Source organism: Podarcis cretensis (assembly GCF_951804945.1).
Source record: "Podarcis cretensis genome assembly, chromosome: Z".
Classification (NCBI taxonomy): Eukaryota; Metazoa; Chordata; class Lepidosauria; order Squamata; family Lacertidae; genus Podarcis; species Podarcis cretensis.
Genome location: NC_137184.1, coordinates 23,557,433 through 23,578,685, shown reverse-complemented (window position 1 = coordinate 23,578,685; position 21,253 = coordinate 23,557,433). Strand labels below are relative to the sequence as shown.

At 46.6% G+C, this 21,253-nt stretch overlaps 2 protein-coding genes across 2 annotated transcripts in view; one reads left to right on the top strand and one right to left on the bottom strand.

Annotated features, from left to right (window-relative positions):
• Positions 1 to 21,253, bottom strand: part of LOC307207675 (uncharacterized protein C8orf48) — a 391,608-nt gene that overhangs the window by 342,657 nt on the left and 27,698 nt on the right. The gene's annotated exons all lie outside the window — the stretch shown is intronic.
• Positions 1,605 to 13,178, top strand: AMER1 (APC membrane recruitment protein 1). The gene is made up of 2 exons (XM_079961619.1): positions 1,605 to 1,763; positions 7,777 to 13,178. The coding sequence occupies exon 2, from the start codon at positions 7,861 to 7,863 to the stop codon at positions 11,176 to 11,178; it is 3,318 nt and encodes a 1,105-aa protein (XP_079817745.1). The 5' UTR covers positions 1,605 to 1,763; positions 7,777 to 7,860; the 3' UTR covers positions 11,179 to 13,178.

The following is a 21,253-nucleotide window of genomic DNA, read 5'->3' as shown; positions in this document are numbered from 1 at the left end:
AGCTGCAGTTTGCCTGTGAGTTTGCAACATAAAGCAAGCAGCAGCAAAGTGCCCACAGCAGACCTTTGTTTGGCTAAGAGGGCCAGACCAAATAGAAGGGTGTTTCCTTCTTTACAGTATGACAGCAAAGAAGCCTTTGGCTGGTAAGACTGCAATAGTCATTTTATGATGAGCTATTTGCACCATGAACCCAACTTTGCAACTGGTCAAACCAGCAAGCTGGATGTTCGGCTGGTGAATGGTTTAGTCCAGAGATGGGGAACAATTTTATGGCTAACCAAGCCAGGTCCTTATTTGTTCCCACCTTCCATAGGCCAACTTTGACAAGTGAGTGGGACACCCTCTGTCATTTACTTGATGTCATGATGTCAGATGGTTGACTGGTGGTTTGTCCCACCGACCAGTCAAAACTCATTGCACAGTACTTCCCAAGTGTCCTGGCAGCTATCTGATTTAATTATGTATTTTTATTTCATAAGGTTTATACACCACTTGATTGTAAACAACAACAACAACCCACGCTCAAAAAAGTTTACAATGCGAATAGAACAATAAAATTATCAGTATAAACAGTGGAAGTAATTCTTTAAAACTTGAAAAGATAAAATCAACAAGAAATTACAAAAGCAGATAAAATGTATATCAACATTCCACATGCCTGGACAGATTCACCTTTAAAAAAATGCTTTCAGCAGGTGCCAAAAAGAGTACAGTGAATGTGCTTGCTTGATGTCCATTGGCAGGGAGTTTGAGAGCATAGGTGCTGGCATGCTAAAATGCTGATTTCTTACAAATGTGGAATGGACACTGGGTAACTGTAGCAAAAGGGGCTTTGCCAGCCCTGTGCTTGGCTCTTGAGTTAGTCCCAAACTTTGTCCCTCCCCTTGTGCAGGGTAAAATCTGTCTTTTGATATATTTATTAAAAATAAGTGTATTTACAGATATGTGCATCCTTCATTTTACAAATACTTAGACTCAGGGTTCAAATCCCCACTCAGTCGTTCACTGGTTGTCCTTGGGCTGGTCACTTTTCTCAGCCTAACCTGAGGATGAAAAGTGGGGAGAACCATGGGTGCCACTTTGAGCTTCTTGGAGGAAAGAAAGGTAGGTACATACATACATACATACATACATGAATGCTGCCCGCCCCCGGCGCGCATTGGGCTTCTTCAAAACCAAGTTCCACTCTTGGACGTCACATGCATGAACGTCACATGCTTCCAGAGAGGTATAGGATCGCAGTGCAATCTATGCCCCCCCCCTTGAGTTCGATGGGATTTGCTCCAATGCAACCCAGCCGTGAATAGGATTGAAGTCTAATGCATAGGATTGGAGCGCAGGTTGGGAGCGTGGAGTAGGAACGCCCACTGATCTCAACTGGGGGCTTGCTTCTCAGTAAAGATGCATACCCTGGCATTGCAGATGTACTCGTGATAACAACTTTTAATCTACGAACTGCAGCACTTTGCATTTCAAAGAATGTTGGAGGAAGGCTGGAAAACCACAGGCGGGAGACAGAAAACCCCGCCCGACTCCGCCTCGAACGCTCCTCATTGGTTCTGCGCGGCCGTCTATCACCTTTCCAGCCGGCCCTGCCTCTCGGTAGTAGTAGCAGCCGGGAGCCTCCGGCCCCCACCTTCCCGTCTCTGCCCCTGCTCCGTGCTGGGTTTGGCGAGGCGAGAGCCATGAATGTATTGCCAACTTTCCTCCAGACGCGCGCTGTGCGGCGGGTCCTTGCGCTCCGGGAGCGCACGCAGAGGCGGGTGAGTGGGTACTGCAAGGCGAGCGAGAAGGGAGGGTGCCTGGCTGCCCTTCTCCTACAAGCTATACTGGCCTGCTTGGAAGTGCCAGGAGGAGAGGCGCCCGGCCGGCCGCAGCGCAATCGCCCGGGGCTTGCTCGCGCAAACAGCCTGCGATATTTACGCGTTTGCAGTTTACGGACACATTCTCTCCCTTCTGTCTTTCGCGCGCGTGTACGTGTGTGTGTGTTGGGACTGGTTGTGTGCACGCGTCTTTTTCTTTTGTGTCGACTCCTGCAGGAAGTCGGGAGGCCTTTTTCGCTTGCTTCTCCCCCCACCCCGCGCCGCCCTTTCTTTCTGCTGTTGCCATCTCTTTTGGAGGAGAAAGAAAGAAAGAACAGGCGCGGGTGGGATTTGTGGAGCGGAGCCGATCACCTATCACCCCATCGCAGAATGTATGTGAGGCTTCCTCCGGTTCTCTAGCCTCTTCCTTTACCTCCGCCGGCAGTCTCCCCCCACCCTTGGGTAGGCCGGGCGCTGGGTAGCTTTGTTGCTGAGTTGCTGGAGCTTGCGGTGGCTGGTGGTGGCTGGCCTCCCCTGCTGAGATCACCCCTTCCCCACCGCAGACGCGCCGCGCTCCTTAAGCATCCTATTATTTTTAAGAGGCCAGGATAGCTTAGAGGCAAACCTGGTGATAGTTTGCCTGCAGGAGGCCCTAGGATTAGACCCTGGTGCCTCCCTCTTTTATTTTATTTTTAAAGGACCAGGTAGCGTGCTAAGAAACACACTTCTGCAGCTTTTCAGAACCAGAAAGCATTTCGAGTTGGAAAGCATCAGGATCGGTGAAATCAGAATATATCATTTTCCTGTGCTCTTTTTCAGAAAATGGGGTGGTAGCTTTGTGGTGGTGCACAGCCTTTAAGTGCAGAAGAACCAGGTTTGAGCCTTAGAAAATGTGGGTGATGGGACACTCTTCCGCTAGAGAGCTGTTGCCCATCAGAGCAGACTATATTGGGCTAGATCATAGAGTCCCTGTACCATCATCTTCCTTTCGCCCTCCAGATGTTATTGAAGTACAACTCTCATCAGCACCAGCAAACATGGGCAGTGGCAGTGGAAGATGGGAGATGTGGTTCAACCACCACACCTGGAGGGCCAAAGGTTTTGGTGAACAACTAGTTTGGCTGGGTGTATGACACTTTCCTATGTGATTATATTCCATCCACTTTTCAGTCTTATTGCCCTCTCTGTCTGGGGAAAAAGGCATATGAATAGTGTGGCCTTTCTACCATGAAACTCACTGGCTTGGTGGACTCTTGCCTTTAATATATTAATCCTCAAGAGGTGTTAGGCTGGTGGGTAATAGGGACAGGGCTTTTTCAGTGGTGGCCCCACAACTTCGGAACTCCCTCCTCGCAGAGATACACATGACCTCATGACTGCTGGTGTTTAAAAATTCCAAACCCTGAAAACAGTTGTCTGTTTTTCACTGAATTGTGTTGTGCATGAAAAAAAACATTAGCTGCTGCTATCCTTGGGTGTATATTTTATTTTAATGTGTTTTAGAGTCTTGTAAACAGCCTTGTGAAACTGGTGTGCCTGGAAAGATGGGCTTTTTTTTTTTTTTTAGTAAATAAAGAGACTTTCTTCCCCCCATCACAGTTCCCTGATTGTACACCTAAAATGCTATGTGTGGATGTGTCAAACTTCACTTTGGAAATGCAGAAGTGTTGTAAAATTGCACGCCTTAACACTAGCTGCAGCTTCTTATTGAATGTAAATTCCATCACTCAGTCGCAAATATATGACATTTCTGGGGGAAACATTTCTCTCTCTCTAGGCCTACATAAATCCAGGTTTGATAGGACAATGAACTCAGTGGTGGAGCATCTGTTTTGCATGCAGAAAGTCCCTGATTCAATCCCCAGCATCTCTAGGTAGGGCTGGGAGAGAATCCAGCCTCAAACCCTGGAGAGCCGCTGCCAGTCAGTGTTTACAATACTGAAATAGATAGATTGATGGTATGGCTCAATATAAAGCAGGCACCTGCGTTTCTGTGGCTGGTCCTTCAAGTCCTGCCGATTTACAGCAGGACTTGGCTTCCTTGCGTTGTATTTAAGTGTCATAGAGACTGACATTGTTTATTTATTTATTGTATTTATTCCCCACCCCTTTTCTCCAAGGAGCTAATGGTGATGTACGCGGTTTCGCCCCTTCCTTATTTAAACCCCACAACAACCCTGTGAGGTAGGTTAGGGTGACAGGCAGTGACTGGCCCACGCTCACCCCCTGAGCTTTATAGCTGAGTTAGGATTTGATCCCTGGTCTCCTAAGTAATAATATTCCCACTCTCTTAACTGCTACACCACACTGGCTCTCCCCTGTTATCTGTGGATTGTGTCCATCACAAGAGAAAAGTGACAGTCTTGTGGCACGCCTTTAAAAAACCTGACAGATTTATTATTGATCAATCCAGCTTCTCCAAGATGTTGTTGGACTACAACTCCCATCAGCTCCAGCCAGCATGACTGGTGGTCATGGATGACGTGAGCTGGATGTCCAGCAGCAGGGTCAGGATCGGCCCTAGGGGCATTATAAAGCAATGAGAGTCAGAAAACCTAGCTGAATCTTCTTCAATGCACACAGAGATCTATCTACAGTTAGGTATACCAATAGCTAGGGTTTGTTTTTTCCTTTAAAGAAAAGAAAAAAAAAATGAAGCCTGGGTTTCAAGTAAAAGTCAAGAGACACTTCTTTTGAACATCTCTTGCACACGTTTTTATATTTGTGCTAGGATAATTTATTTCTAGATTTTAGAATTCCCAGCCAGATCCTGTGCATAATTAAGTGCACAGGACTGTAGGCAAGGTCAGGCAAATCTAGTGTCAAAAGGAATCATCTGGACAGTTTTGTAAAAGTAGTTAATGACATCTATGTTAATCGCTGTCAACTTTTCTTTGTGATAGTTGCATTAAATGTATACATACAGAAGAGCTAATGTTGACCATCATTTGACCCCATTTTTAAACTATCCCAATTAGGGTTGGGGGGTTGGAGGCTTGCATCTGCTTGCCTCCCTACTCGTTTTACAACATTGTATGTCCTGCGAATGCATGAACACAGTTTATAGCAGGACTGAGCAACCTCCAGCCCATCAGATTAATAAAGCCTGCTCATTTGGCTCACCAGACTGTTTTGGCCATGCTACACTCACCTGCCAGTCACCTGATGTCTTATATGATGCCAGGGGTGGACAGGTTAAAAAGGTGGCTGCACTGGGCCAGAAGCACCAGCTGATAGTTGGCACTTTAGGAGACTCATGCTTGATTCTTCTTAAGTCCTGACCATCCTTTGGGACCTCCCAAGAACTGCATGCTGAGCTTTGAAGTTCCTAGCAACCAGATGATTTCTGGCACTTCAAAGTGCTGCACAGAGCTGTTTGCAGGAGGCTTGCAGAGAATCCTGCACAGTGCTTTTAAGGTTCTAACACTCATTGCCACCTCATTTGACATCAGGTAATTGACAGGTGTGGCAGCCTCCCACCTTTCAAATTTGGTGGTGTAGTGGGTAGGAGAAAGAAGAATCTTACAAGGTTAGAGTTAAAGGTGGCCTGATAGACCATCAAGCGTAACTCCTTGCTTGGCATAAGTGTGGGGAACCTTTGGCCCTCCAGGTGTTGCTAAACTAGAACTCCCATCAGCCCTGGCAAGCACAGCTAATTACCAGGGGTGACATGAGATGTAGGTGAGAAGTATCCAAAGGGCCATGGGTTCCCCACACCTGGGGTAGAGGCTCCCCAGTAGATGGCTCCCCAGCCCCTGCAGAATGCAGGAGATTCATTAAGCTCTTGTGAAATTGTTTTCTGTGAAGATGAGTTGTGTAAAGCAAAGCACCAACATTTGACCAACATGAGCTCATCAATTTAGAATTTGTTTGTGCGGCTGATAGCGATGGCTGCGGCAATTCAAATGAAAGGCTATTCCATTGTAGCTGCAGAGCTATGCAAGAGAGTGAAAGTGATTTGACATGATATTAAAAGTTGGCTTGTGATGCAATGCCAAAGGTGAGATGGTGTTTTGAAGTCGTGTGGCCTCTGGTGAAATAAAACTGTTATTTTGTGGGGAGGGGCTTGCTTATGCAGCATGAGTGCCTTGGTGGGAAGTTATTTATTTACCCATATTTATTAATTTATATCCTGCCTGCCCTCCAAGGAGCTCAATACAGCATGCAATGTGTTCTCCCTCAACTCTTCTCTATCTTCACAACAGCCCTGCGGAGTAGGCCAGGCTGGGTGATAGCGACTGGTGCAAGATCCCTGCAGCTGTAGGCCTTCAGTCTGGGTTGTGTAAACTGCCTAGCACTTCCAGGGTATGGACTGAATGCACGTGAACCCCCTTCCTGAAATGAAGCACATCTGGGTCTGGCCAGTGCCTGCATAGGTGGCCACCTAGGAATCACATGAATGTTAAAAGGTAAAGGGTAAAAGGACCCCTGACCATTAGGTCCAGTCGTGACTGACTCTGGGGTTGCAGCGCTCATCTTGCTTTATTGGCCGAGGGAGCTGGCGTACAGCTTCCAGGTCATGTGGCCAGCATAACTAAGCCGCTTCTGGCGAACCAGAGCAGCACACGGAAACGCCGTTTACCTTCCCGCTGGAGTAGGTTGGCAGGAGCAGGGACTGAGCAACAGGAGCTCACCCCGTCGCGGGGATTCAAACCGCCGACCTTCAGATCGGCAAGCCCTAGGCTCTGTGGTTTAACCCACAGCGCCACCCGTGTCCCTCACATGAATGTTAGCACAGGTATTATACCCGGAGAACAACCTTTTTTACACCCCCTTCTGAGTGCTTTAAAGTAGAGGCACAGGGAAGATAGTCTGGCATCTATTGACAGATCTCTGGTTGTAGTTATCTAACAAGGCTTTGGAATTTAATCCCAGAAACTGTCTCAAGATAATCTTAAACAGAACAGTGCTGATGTAGAAAGTTTTCAAGCCATAGGGGTTATAAATGAAAATTTTGAAGCAGCTGTCTCTGATCTGATGTGACTACTATGATGGAAATGCTGCATTTGAGCACAGGCATTTTCACTTGGTCGGAAGCTGTTGAAGCCAGGTGCAAATGTGCCTGATGCCTAGTTAATTTCTAACACTGCATGAAACTCACTGCTCAGTATCAGTCTAACTTACTTCTCAATGCTGTTGTGAGGATAAAGTTTGGAAGGGGAGAATGATGTACGTCACCTTCAGGTCTTTGGAGGTAAGGTGGGATATAAATTCAATGTAATTAATTAATTAAAAAACTAAACTGTGTGTTTCTGTGCTCAGTGCAGCTTCCCTTTCATACAATTGGATACACTGGGAAACCTCAAAGCAGATTATAAAAAGATAAGACAATAAAATGAAGAAAAAACTACAACCCTACTTTAATACACACACAAAAGAAATACTACATCATCTGTGATATTGTGTGTGTGATGCTGGTCTGTGACCGTATTAATAAATTCATTCATTCATACATCATATTAAAATTACCTCAGCTTTCTAGTCATCTGGTTAGAATGTTTTTAGCAGCTGCCAATAGGCAAGGAGTTCCAGAGAGCAGGTGCTGCCACACTAAATGACCAAATTCTTACAAATATAGAACAGGTATTATGTGGCACCTGTTGCAGTGCCAATTCCACCCATGGAAGTGGTTGAGTGGACACATGTGCAGTAAGGCTTACATTGGATTACATTAAATGTAATGTCCATTTGTGTATTTGTCCATTTCTCCTACCTAAGAATGCCAGCTATTTACCTAATGTAGGCTCTTCTGCTTTTTTTTAACAGCTGGGAGAAATGTAACAGGTGCAGCTTTCCTCCCATTTGTTACATCCCTCCCACATTTAGAGGTATGGGAGCCCCAAACAGGGCAGCTATTGTGGCCCTGGCTTTGCTTGGTTATGATGCACTTGGATGACATAATGCTCAGCACCAGTATCCTCTCCTGATGCATTTCCTGTTGTCCCCCCTCCTCCTTCTTTCCTTTTTCTTTCAGATCAGCCAGGATGCTTCACCCAGAGCATGTTGAGGAAGATGCGGCCGCAAGAGACTGCCCGTCCAGCTAAACCCGCATGCCAGAATGGCCGCCACGGAAGCTGCCTGCACTGGAAACAAACCTGGAGCCAAATCTCCACCGGTAGAGGAAGGCCATCACCACCAGCGGCTGCAGGAAGAGAATGGGGCAGCTGACCAGCTCTCTGAGCACAGCGATGCCTCCTTTGCCATGGTGGAGCCGAGCCGCCAGCCGCCTCCTGCTGGGAAGCTCAGGAAGACTGCCTTCAAGCTCTTTGGTGGGAAGCGAAGCATCTGCACCCTGCCCAGTTTCTTTGGTGGGAAAAACAAAGGCCAGGGAAAGGGAGCTGCAAAGAAGGGCCTGAGCAAGAGTAAGACACATGATGGCATCAGCGATGTGGGGTACGAAGAAGCCAACTCAGGTGGTGGAACGGACTTCCCTCCTGCACAGCTGCCGAGTTCTCAGAGCGCTCTCCTGGGAGCAGACACCAGCCTCAGGGTTGGTTTTGTCCGGCCGTCAGCATCCCTGTCTGGAAGCTCTGAGGGCTTTGAGAAGAAGCCCTGTGGGGAGAAGTCCTTGTTCCTTCCACGCTCTAAGAAGGGGCTCAGGGGCCTCTTCAACAGCATCCGGCGCCACAGGAAGAGCAAAAGCACTGAGCCCGAGAGGACTGAGTTGCAGGAGTGGACTTCAAGGGATGCTGTGGCTGAAGGACTGCCCGGTGCGAGTAAGCAGAAGAGGGGTGCCGAAACCCAGCAAGTCTTGAAGCAGGGGAGCCTAAAAAGCACTGCACTTCCCCCAGAACATGGGGAGCATTTTTGTGATGATGCTTCTCCTTCACCTGGAGTAGCGGCTGGTCTCGATGAGTCAAGAGAGGAGGTCCAACCGGTGGCTAACGAAAGCAGCTCTGTAGGGGATGCAGCCAGAGGAGGGATGGGCAGCGAAAGCTCTCGAGATGCAGAGCTGGAAGCAGATGACACCCTCTGTGCTAACTCTGTCTGCGGAGAGCTCCCTGATGCTCTCCAGTCTGAGGACCTAGACAGCAGCCCTCCCTGTGTCCCATCTGGGGACCAGCTCAGCTTGATGTTTGGAGATGTCACTTCCCTCAAAAGCTTCGACTCCTTTACCGGCTGCGGAGACATCATTGCTGAACCAGATATCGACAGCATCGCTGAGAGTGCCACCACTGCAGAGCGCGGCAGGGATGCGGCCAAGAGGAGCTCCTGCCTAGTTACTTACCAGGGTGGAGGGGAGGAGATGGCCATGCCAGATGACATAGAGGAGTATCTGCAGCAGATGTGGGAAGGTGCCGTCAAAGCAGATGCTGGATACGAAACACGCCTTCCAGAACTCATGGCGAAATGTGAGCATCAGGGAGTGAACGGTGGTAAGCCAGAGGTCCACCTCTATCCTGAAGGCACAAGGGGTGACGTGGACCTCTTAACACCACACAGTGACCAGCAAGAATCTGCTCCCAACAGTGATGAGGGGTACTATGATTCTACCACTCCAGGTCCTGATGATGAAACTGGCGATGGGCTTGAAGAAATCAAAAAGGACCGCCTCCCGAGGGACAGCTACAGTGGCGATGCGCTGTATGAGTTCTATGAACCTGATGATGCCATCATGAGCCCCACTCGTGCTGATGAATCTTGGTTTGGTAGCAAAGTTTCCCCACCAGAGATCTTTTCCATGAGCCAGTTCTTGGACTTTGCTCTCCCTGATGAGAAGGATTTGGTGCAGATAATGGGCCAGAAGAGGGAAGTGATGGAAACGGAGGAGGAGAGGCTGGCTGCCATTCAGAAGCAGCTGCTCTTTTGGGAGATGCAGAGGGAGCCAACCTTGAAAGACCTGGATATCCTCAGCAAAGACCAGCACCACCCCAGAGACAAGCTACATACAGAATGTAACATGAAAGTGACCAGCTTAACCGACAAGAGTCCGAGTGGCCTTGGCTGCGATCAAATGTCCTCCCCTGCTTTGAACAGTGGCCTGGATGCTGGAATTCTAACTGAGAAGCAAGAGTGGAAAGATTTCAAGGAGATGCTGTGTCCAGAGAAGCACTACAATGGCAGTGGGGGCCCTAAAGTGCACAGCGGGGGCCTTTTTCAGCAAGTCGAAAATGGCTCAGTGTTGGATTCAGATAGAGAGCATCCAGGGCTTGAACCGGGTGCTTTAAGTGGCCTGGAGAATTCTGTGACATTCCCTTTCTTCAAAACGCACAGCTGTCCACTCAGTGAGCAGCCAAGCAGAACCGAAACTGACTTTGGGGAGCCCCCCAACATGGAAAATGAACCAGAACAGGCCGTTAACTTCTCCCAGGCATTGGTGGAGTTCACCAGCAGCGGGACTCTCTTCTCCAGCCTCTCTGAAAGCCTTGGGAGCTCTGATTCAGGCTCTGCGTTCACCCAGAACCTCCCTGCCCTCCCAACGATGGTCACGTTCGACATTGTCGACGTGGAGCAAGAAGGCGAAGGGGAGTGCGAGCAGCACCTGGGGATGAACACTGATGAGGACATCGCTGCATCCTTTGAGGCCTTTGACGATAGCTACACTGCAAAAGAATCCTTTGCCGAATGTGACGAGAGAATGTTTCCTGGGTGCTTCCAGAGCTCTTTCCAAAGCTGCAACTGGGGTGTCACCAGCCTTCCCCGGCGCATGAGGCTTCAGGAGATGAGTCCTCCTATGCCGGAGCCTCTCTCCAGCTGCAGGAGAAGCAGGTCCCTTGACACTGAGAGCTTGGAGTTTGAGCTGGCTAGCTTACAACTCTCCAAGGGTGGCTTCAAGCCTTTTGACCTCTGGTCTCGATGGAGTGGCTGCAGGAAGGATCCTGTGTCTCCTGGTCTAGATGCAGACCGTGAAAATGCTCTGGGCTCTCCAGAAGGAAAGGAAGGAAGTGATGCTGCTGTCTTTCCTTGGGCAGAGCTGCAGCAGAATGTATCATGCAGGGAGGATTTTCCCTCGCAAGGCGTGAAACCGTGGGACTGTGATCTGAGCACCCCAGCCTTCCAGAGCACGTGGGGTGCATCGGAACAGCCAGGTATGGAAGCACCTTGCATGCCCCTGGTGCAGGAATCTGCCAAGGAGCCTGGTGGGAAACCTCGTGCAGATGGGGCCAGCGATCCGGCGCCGATGGCAACCAGACCAATGGCCAGGCCATCCAATTTGCCTCTGCAGACTCCTGCTGTGCCCCAGGAGGTGTGTGCCTCCCACAGGCCTGGTGGGGACAGCGCAGGTAAAAAACTCGCTTGGGTCCTTCCTTTGGGAGAGAAGGGGGCTGACCTGCCCCCGGACCCCAGCTTCACCCATTCCCCCGACAAGCCAGCAATGTGCAAACCCACAGGTGTGACGCAAGGAATGTCCCAGCTTCACGGCAAGCAGTGCTGAGACCTTCTGATGGCAAGGCTGAGCGTCGTGGGAGCGCCGACTCTCTGATCTACAGAAAGGGAAAGCCCCCACGTTGGAGGTGGCTGCTTGTGCTGCCAGCTGTTGGAACACCGCGATGAATGTAACAGTAGCCAAATAGCTTGCAGGAGAGGGTTAAAGGAGGATTAGGGTGGGTTTGGTTCCCTAGGGCCTGCAGGGAGACTTGGAACATTACAGATGGTTAACTTTGATTTGAAATTGGGTGGTGGTGGTAACCAATTCTTTCATTAGTGGTGGGTAAGGCAGAGTGTGCCTGATAGGACTTCTGTTATCACTCATCACTGCTTGATGGTGCTTCTTGTTGGGTTGATGCTGAATTGCACTTCCATAGCGTGAACCACTGTTAATCCTGAACACAATACAGGGGAAAGGTGCCAACACCTTGGCTTGGAGATATTCAGACATGATGTAAGAGAGCTCTGGAATGTCCAGCTTGCCCTTTGGTTAAAAGCAGAAAAAACAATTTCTTAAAACTGACTAACTGGGTGCTTTTTAACAAAAAACAAGTGGTTGTAACAACTTTAAGAAATGGGATGGTTTGCTGGTGGTAAAAAAACACAACTATTTAATAAACGTTCTGTGTTTTTGACAGCACAACCCTACTGTGCATTCCTTCTCCGGAAGCAAGCCCCACTGAGTTCAGTGGGGCTTGCTCTCAGCTAGGGGTGCATTGGGTTGCAGCCTTGTAGTGCAGTCATGTGCAGATCTACTCAGAAGTAAGTGCCACCCTTTTCCAAAGGGGGGGGGCTACTTGTAAGCAGTTGTTCATGCAGAGCCATCTGTATCAGGTGGCATTTTGAAGATGAAATAAGACCTGCAAAGTGTGTTGCCTGCCAGGGGTGGGTGGGTGGGTAAGAGTGGCAAAGCATTGGGCATGTGGTTATAATGAGGCAAAGTTTGGCAAGGGGAGAGGAAGTACTAGGAAGACATTTAAAAATTTGGTGTAGTTTATGGATGGTGTCAGAGTGGAGTGGCACCCAAGTGACTGCAGCACTGCAGACTTCGAATAGATATGGTGTGTGTGTGTGCTTTAAGCTAAAAGCAGCAAACTCTGTTTCAAACTGTATCCCTTTTTAAAGATTTGAATCCCATCATTTCCTTACTAAATCTCACTCAGTGGGATGTCCAATGAAATGAATTCTCCTGTGTGCCCCAGAACAGAGCCTCCCCCCCCCAAATAATTTACTCTTGAATACTTGGGTTCTAATACAAATCTGGGCACGCGTATTCACCATACCGTGGTTTAACTGGCTTGTGTAATGCAAGGCTGACATTCTGTTGGTTGTAAATAAACTATATCAAGAATGGGGGACCTGTGGCTCCCCAGATGTGGCTGGGCTACAGCTCCCAGTACCCCTGACCATTGGTCATGCTAGGGCTAATGGGAGTTGGCTGTCTGGAGCATAGCTGTCAACTTTTCCCTTTTCTTGCGAGGAATCCTATTCGAAATAAGGGAATTTCCCTTTTAAAAAAAGGAAACGTTGACAGCTATGGTCTGGAGGGAGCTATATGATGGACCTCTGCTTATAGATGCTATGTTGCAAGGCCAAATGTAGCCTTCATTAGAAAATCTGTTTCCTCTCTTCCATGCAGGGCTGGCCTAAGAAGTTGATTGGAAAATCCAAATCTTTCCACACATGCAAACAGATGCTACTTTTAATCAGCCAGAAAGGTCTGCATCAAAACTCCACTTGAAGGGAGCTTGTGAAAGCATGTTGGAACTGTTGTGGGGATGGACAGGAGGGCTTCTTGGTGGATTGACCCCCAGGAATCAGTTCTCTTCACCCCTTGCTCAGCTGCCCCTTATGGGATTGCAACATCTACTGCTTGAGGTGGACATAAGAAGAGCCCCTGTTGAATCAGGCTTATCTAGTTCAGCTTAGTTTTTCTAACTGTGGCCCATTAAATGCTTCCAGGAAGTCGGCAAGCAGGGCTTGAAGGAAACAGACCGCCCCCTCCCCTTGATCAACTTGCCTTGTGAGAAACCTGCCATGGCCTTCCACCCAGAAGTGATCTTTCTGAAAGGTAAGGCTGGCAGTAGAGGAGGGTCCCCAGAAATGCATGAAACTAGCACTGATCTGTCTAGCCAAATCTGGTCAACTCTTGACTAGCAGAAGTTGTCCGGGGATTCAAATTTGGGGGTCTTCAAAGCCCACTGTGCAAGGGGCATTTTTTGGTTGCAGGGGTAGCAGATGCAAGAACCAAAGACTGGGGTGTCCTATATTGGAGGTGGGGAATCTGGCTCTCTGGATGTTGCTGGATTCCCATCAGCCCCAACCAGCAAGGGAGCTGTGATTTGTCTTCTGGTCCAGGAACACCTGGAGAGCCACAGGTTCCCCTGCTGTACATGCAGAGCAAATGTTCTGCTGCTAAGGTGGGCCTTGCCCTCTTGTTAATTTGCTCTGGAAGAGTCATATCTGGCATGGTAGCTTTTAGAGGAAATCATTTTGAAAGAAGTGGTGCACAACTTGCTGCTTTGCTCAAGGAGTGCCCATACCTGCCAGTATTTGTTAGTTAATAAATCGGAGAAGAAGACCAGCAAGAGGAAAATCCTACATTAAAGCCAAGTCCCTTGAAGCTGCTGTCAGCACAAGGGCAACTTCAGAGGAAGGGCCCTACCTCACTGCTTTGCATTCAAAAGATCCCAGGTTCATTCCTCAGTGGCACTTGCAGGTAGGGCTGGAAGGGGTTTCTGCCTAAAACCTTGGACAAATGCTGCCAGTCAGTGTAGACAACACTGGGCTAGATTGGCAAAATGTTCTGATTTGGTGTGAAGCAGTTTCTTATATTCTATCTTCCCTTCACTCTTGTTTTCTTTTTTTAGCAGTACGTATGTAAATACTATGTAGTAAGACTCGTAATTTTTTTTATATAAAAAACCCACACCTCTGACCAGCCTCTTATGAAAGATTAATCTTATTTCCTGCTCTAGCTCAGAGCCAGCCAAAGAGAGTGAGGAACCTGAGGTGGAAAATCCAAATGGTTTATGCATACCTTAAACTAATTAAGATAGCATCGAGAAGTTTTCTTGCACTGGGCTCTTCATGTTCATTCCAGCAGGGCTCAGCTGGGAGAGTGTTGATGTACTTACCCAAAGGCCAGATCTGTCTCTGCCTATAGTACTTCATGGCACAACAAATCTCCTGTCTGTTCATCATTTGCCCACCTTCAAAGGAGGATTAGCCATGTGAGATGGGTTGCCAGGTTTTTACCTTTCTGTTACCTCATGTGGCTAAACATCCCCTGAAGTTCAGAGGGAGCTAAGCACATGGCAAAAGGGTCTGGTTCTGAGCTAGCCAAGATTTCCCCCCTCAATTGAGAACTACATGCTGATCTTTTCCACATACATCACCCACTATGAAGGATGCTTCCTCACATGAGAGAACCTAGGCAACTGATAGCCCACCCTGTCCCAAATGCTAGTACAGAGGTGCTCTGACAAGGCAGAGAGTGCATGCTCTTTTGCTGGGAGTGCATGCATGCCAGCAAGTTTAGCTGCATGCTAGCAAATCAGTTCTGTCCTGCTTTCTTTGCCTGGAGTGGCACCTGGCCGGAACTCTTGTCTTGTGATTCTGTGTAATGTGTAGACTAGCTTGCAGCCTGCTCATCACTCCTGTCTTCACTAAGCAACTGAATCCTCCGTTGTTTTCAGTAGAAAGCGCAGTCAGCTGAATGTTCACAGAACTGGTGTCAGACCTTTGTTCTCAGTACACATGGGGCAGATTGAGGGTGGGGCTTGCACCCACACCCCTGCTCCTCTGAAGCTTTAGCTTTCAAGGGTTCAGGGGACTTAGGAAACAAGCTTCAGGGCAGTTGTGGATGAGGTATTTATCCTCAAGCTCTTGATTTGACAAAGAATCCCTCCTGTGGGATAGAATGTAAACATTTGCTTAAAAGATAAGTATCTGAGCAAGACAGGGACACTGGGAACCAAATGTCCAGATTCGCAAATCCACCCATGTTAGATTGCATAGATCCTTTAGGCTTGATTTCTGCCTGATTAATGGCCCCATTGACCCAAACACAACCAATTGGCCATGCAAGGTAACTCACCGGGGGCCTAATAAGCCTCCATGTTTTGGTATCTGTGTGGGACTGCCAGTGAAGGAGCCTTGTCAAACAGCTGCCAAGCTGCCAGGCCTGTCTCATTTTGCCTCTGTTCTGAATTGCTACCGCTCACAAACTAGAACTATTAATGATCACACTGTATCGCACACAGGTTTTCGCTGTGGCCTGCCTTGGCCAAGTCTTCAATGTGTTTTGGGTTAGGTTGGTGGCATGGCAGGTTCCCCCGCTCCCCATTTTCCTTTTGAACACATCACCAAAGACATCTTGTGAAGTTTGTTGTCAAATGGTGTAACTCTTGTTGATAATGTATTTGTGTAAAAAAAACAACAACCAACAACTCTGTGTTAATAAGAATGTTCTTCTACAAATGTGTGTGTGTGTGTATAAGCATTTTGGTTTTTACATATTTAATGGGGGAAATTTAAAAAAGAAAAGAAAAACATTTTTATACAAGTGTGTACAACAGTTTGACTCTGCCTTGGTAATTTGACCTGTTTGTAAAAGATTTTTCAATCTTCGTACTATATAACCTTTCCTCTGTCTCTTTTTAAAATTACCATCTTATCTGATTTGGTCTGTGGCTAAAAACAATGATTTGGCACACAGAAATGACAGCAGGACAATGGGGTTGCAGAAGCATGAAAGGCTGGCTGCTTGTTCGTCTTTCTCTCTTCCTATGGTCTTGTTTTTTGGATTCTTGGCCAGTGGTAGAAGTACCTGCTTTGCATTCAGAAGGTCTTGGGTTCCGTTCCCATATCTTCACTTAGGGCTGGGAAAGATGCTTGCCTGAAACTGCAGAGCCACTGCTTGTCAGTGTAGAGAATGCTAAGCTAGATGGACCATCGTCTGACTCAGGGTAAGGCATCTTCCTGACTTGAAAGATGTAGAACAAGGTGGCAAACCTGTGGCCCTCCAGATATTGTTGGACTACTGTCTCCATCATCCCTAACCATTCACCAAAGTGGCTGGGGCTGATGGGAGTCCAGCAACATCTCTGGAGAGCCACAGGCTCCCCATCCCTGACCTAGAATAAGGTTACCAGACGTCCCCGTTTCCCGGGGACAGTCCCCAAATTTACAAATCAGTCCCCATACAAAATCCATTGAAGTTGAAAAGTGTCCCCGGACTCATTGGAAAAAATCTGGTAACCTTAACCTAGAAGGTAGGGAAGGTTGACTTCAGTAGTGAAGCTAATTGTATTTTAGAACTGTTTATGCGGAATGTGGTAGAAACTTGGATATGGGTCATGTTTTTGACTGTTTCCTCACACTAAAGGGGGAGGAACCCTCACTGCACATCAAAAATTAGTTTTGAGGGCAAATGTTTAGCATGGCCTTTTTTCATGGCTAGTTCACCATGAAGATAGTTTTTAAGTCGGGGAACATTCAGAAACTGGACCTCCCCCAGATAGTCTAAAGCAGTCCAACTTAGAATTATGCCAGCTCATCTTGCACCCCTCAGTAATGTGTCAGACGGATCTTAGGAAAGAAATAAAAGGCCATGTTGATTTGTGTCTATGGCTATAACCCAGAACATTTCCCACTGTAGCCCCTTCACTGTTGTCTTCCTAAGACTAAGAATAGCTTTGCCAAGGAAGACATTCAGGAGTCCAATGAGTAGATGAAAGTCTGTACAATCAAAGCTTGAATATTTGGCCGCAATCCAAAGAGGTGAAATGCATCCAAAAGAGAGCAATGTGTACAAATACATAGCTTTGACTTTTAATTTTTAATAGAACTGTTTCCCCAATTGTTGAAGAGTCAAGCCACTATCCATGGTAAAAAGCTCTTTTTCTCTTCAGTCATTGGAACTGTTGCTTGATGAGCAAAGACTGATTGTTTGCAGAGTTCTGCACTGTGCTTGCCTACAATATCTGTTGATGCTCATTTGAGGCTGGTTCTTTTTCTCCCCATGAAGCATAATGTTTTTATAACAAGAGGTCTGGAATCTTCATATGTGATTCTAGTAGGAATTGTTGGGTGGTGTGGGACTGCTTTGCATAGACTTCTTTTCAGGTTTTGCAATCTTGTGCAGTTCCATTAAGAATGGAAGTATCTTTGGTTTCCTTTGGATGGCATTGTGTTCAAGCCAAGGAATACTGGGATTCAAGCTGGGATTCCTGTCGCAATGGAGCAACAATTGGTTGGTTAGTGTTAAGTGGAGATAGCGTTGGTACTATTATTAGAGGAATAGGCAACATGAATTCACATGCTCTCAACCCCTGATATTCAACTGGTTGGGTTGGGACCCACTAGTGCATTGTGGCCTGCTCCAAAGTGGGTTGCAAGAGGAGCACTACCACCATGCAAACATATGATGGAAAATTAAGAAACTGGTCCCGAAATGCATATTCAGGTTAAAAGTGGGTCTAAAAAGCTTGAAGATACCTGCTTCAACCCATGCTGACTTCTAGTCTAGTGTGATCTAGGGTTGGTTAGGGGTGGTTTTGCTTTACAGTCCATTAGCATGTGTTTAAAACTACAGGACTTCAGGATGTCTTGCCAGATAAGGCATAATTAAGCTGTGCTGAGTGATCCTGTGGATGCACTCTTGCTTAAGAATTTAAGAAGTCATTTGATGGGATCATATTGAGCTCCAGCTAAGTCCAGCACATTTGCGAAAGTCCCAACAATCAGCAGGTGGCAGATGGTCCAGTTCTTACCTCCCTCCAGATAAGAATAAGTGGACAGTTTTTACAGTGGAGGGAAGGAAGATGTGGAATCTCCCCACAATCTGTACTGAGACAAGTTCCTGTTTTTAACTTGGTCAGAAGCGATCTGGAGTTAGGGGTGAGCAGTGAGTTTGCAGATCATACCTTGTTATTTTAGTGTTGTGAATGTCCAAATGGGTAGGAAAGAGCCCTGAAAGGGTTGCTTTGCAAATGGGGTGAAAGAGCAACAAAACAGTAAGTTAAGATTCAGTGTGGGTGTAAAGTGATGTATGCTGGAGCAAATAAATCCTAACGTTCTATGCGTGCTGAGGGGATTAAGAACAGGTAATCAGGAAAGATATTTAGGGTGCATGATGAATATATAAATCAATGAAAACATCAAGCCAGTATGAGGCAGCTGGGGGGGAAAGGGAAACACCTTGCTAGGGATTATTAGGAAAAGGATTGAAAAATAAAAGCTACAGTAGTATAATGCCCTTATACAAATCTATGGTGTGGCCATGCATACCATGCAGTGTATGGTGATGGTCAGTGACTCTCAAAAAGACGAAAGGGCAACCAAAAGCAACTGGAAGGTGGAGGACCTTCCCTATAGGAAGGTCCTCCACCTTTTTTAAAGGACATTCCTTTTTTAAAGGAAGAAAGAAGTGACTAAATACTATAATCGAAGAAGAAAAACCTTGCCTGAGAAGTAAGCCCTACTGAATTCAGTAGGGGTTACTTCTAATGGAACATGATTAGGATTGTACTGTAACGAACAGAATGATGGGCTGCTTAAATTGTACAGGTGTTTCTCCCTCCTTTGTAACACCAGGAGGGATCATCAAAAACAACAACATTGATTAGTGGTAGATTCAGAAGACAAGAGGTTCTTCATTGCATGCATAATGCAACTTACGGAATTGGCTGCCTTAGGATTCATTTATTTTATTCTATTCCATGTATGTCCCTTCTTTCCTCCATAGAGCTTACTGTGGCATGCATGTTTCTCCCTCCCCCCTAATGCTACATATATAATGCAGGTCAGATTACCAGGTGCTGTGCCTACACTGCACATCCGAGATTTATCTATTTTTCTATAGGTTTCATTGTTGTTGTATACATTCATGGAAAATTTTTATGGGCTGTTCTTTTTACTGTCTATTTTTAAAGAAATGTGCAATTTGCAGTTTTGAAAGGGGGGAAAGCATTGGCTACTGCTTATACATGTGCAAAACAGTGGCGGGGGCGCAGCATGCTGTTCAGAGGTCATTGCTGGACTATAAACTGACAGCCATCTTGGAAGATTTTAAGTCCCTCTACCTTTTTCATTCACACATACCCCTTGCTTTTCTGGGCTCTAATATGCATTTAATAACTTTTTGTAACCCTTGTCGAATACTGTTTTGTGGTGTTCTCTCTCTGTGTGTGTCTTTATTTCTGCTTTTGATCTGTAAAGGGTGTCCCATTTTTTTCTTGCAAGTCATCTTGGTTGCTACTTAAAGCTAATAAACTTGCATATTCCCCCCTCCCCTTCCTTTTGGTGAAAACTTGATCCACAATTAGGATGGTTCTCCCCTAGATTTACATTAACAGAAAAAAGGGAAATGCTAAATGCCTTGAAATGTTTTCTCTGTTGAATAAGGTAGCAAAGTTCCTTTTCCATTTTTTTCTGGCTGGTCCTTTTTAGTAAACTATGCCTCCTTGAGTTAGCTATAGCCTTTCATTCCGCATTCATTGGCAAGAATGTGGATTGACATCACGCTTTGTTATGGGGGGAATCTGGATGAAACTTAAAACATCTGAGTATTCCTCCTTCCCTCAAAGATAAGAGGACTGATTATAATAAGTAAAAATCAAATGCATTCCAATAGTTCTACTTTTCTTTGGAAGGAGATCACTGCAAATTCCTCATATGGCCTTGTATCAGTTGAAGAACACTGTTCACATCTCAGTGTCAGTTCCTGCCATTATCTGTCTTTATTGCACCACCTTCAGGGTTGTGGGATATACTTTTACTTTTTACTGAGGACCAGCAGCTGAAGTCAGGTGCCACTGAACCCAGGAATTTTGCTTTGAAGTGCAAAACCAAGTGGAGCTCCCAGTCCTTCCATACAGAATTGCACTCCTGGCTACCCCCAAGCTTTCTAACATTTCTGCAGTACCATTTAAGGCAGGGAATAGAGTTGTTCTGTTGCTGCTATTCTTAACCAGTTGGGAGTCAGAAATCCTTGAGAACTCCCAGCAGATGCAGATCCACCTTCTGCCTACCCCAGCCATGAAAGTATGCAATGCAGGGCAAAAAGTGATGCAGCATTCGAAGGATGACAGTGAATTTCCTGTCAGTGGGTTTTGATAAACCTGTCCTGCAGCTTCTCAGGCATAACTGGGGACAGGCTGATTGTTTTACAGATGAGGTAGTTTTATCTCCAGGGCCAATATGGTTTTTGTAATGCTTGTGCAACCAGTAACACATTGCTTGCTTTTTTGCAAGTGAGGAATATAGTTCCCTATATATTTCCCCCTTAAAAAAAACAAGCCTAACCCCATCTGTTGCACAAACGGAAGAAGGAGATTAAGGACTGTCAGACGGGCAGATGAAACTACCTCTTAGCTGCAAAGCTGGGTTACACCATGAAGAACCCTGCTGTAACATCAATATTCACCTTTCACAATGCTTGGATACTCCTGCACTGACTGAAGATGGGTGCAGTAACTTATGGGGTTCCAACCACTTGGTCTTGCCTGTCCGTATCCTTGTGTACCTATTAATACTTCCAGGGTCATGCCTGGAGACTGATGCATCACTGTTTTGCAGAGCATTTGCTAAGTGTATGTCTTGTCATTGCGTGTTTTCCTACAGGACCCTTATAGTGTGGGGCGTTGCTTCTCCCAGTGTTTTTGAGGTGTCTCTTACCAGTTTCAGTTTTCCTGCTTCAGGTTACCTAAATTGAGAAAGAAGGCACACATTCATAACTGAGAATGGCAGGAATTGAAAATAATTGTAAGAGCCCCCCCCTTTCTACCCCCAAAAGGGAGTTGGTATCTGCTTTGCAAAGCTGTGAAGATAATCTCCCTATTTTGGAGGGGGGGGGGAATAATTTGATAGTTCACTTGGTGCTCATTTTCCAAAATAAGTTATAAGAGCTGGTCTGCCATACTGGTTCGCTAAAAATGGCTCAAAGCTCACCCCTGCTGCCACCTCTGTAGGTGACTACCTTCAGTTATTCACTCTTGGCTGGCTCTTAATCTGTGATGAGTGGATAATAACGCTGATCTACTTTACAGAGTTGCACACACTCATTGTGAAGAACAGAG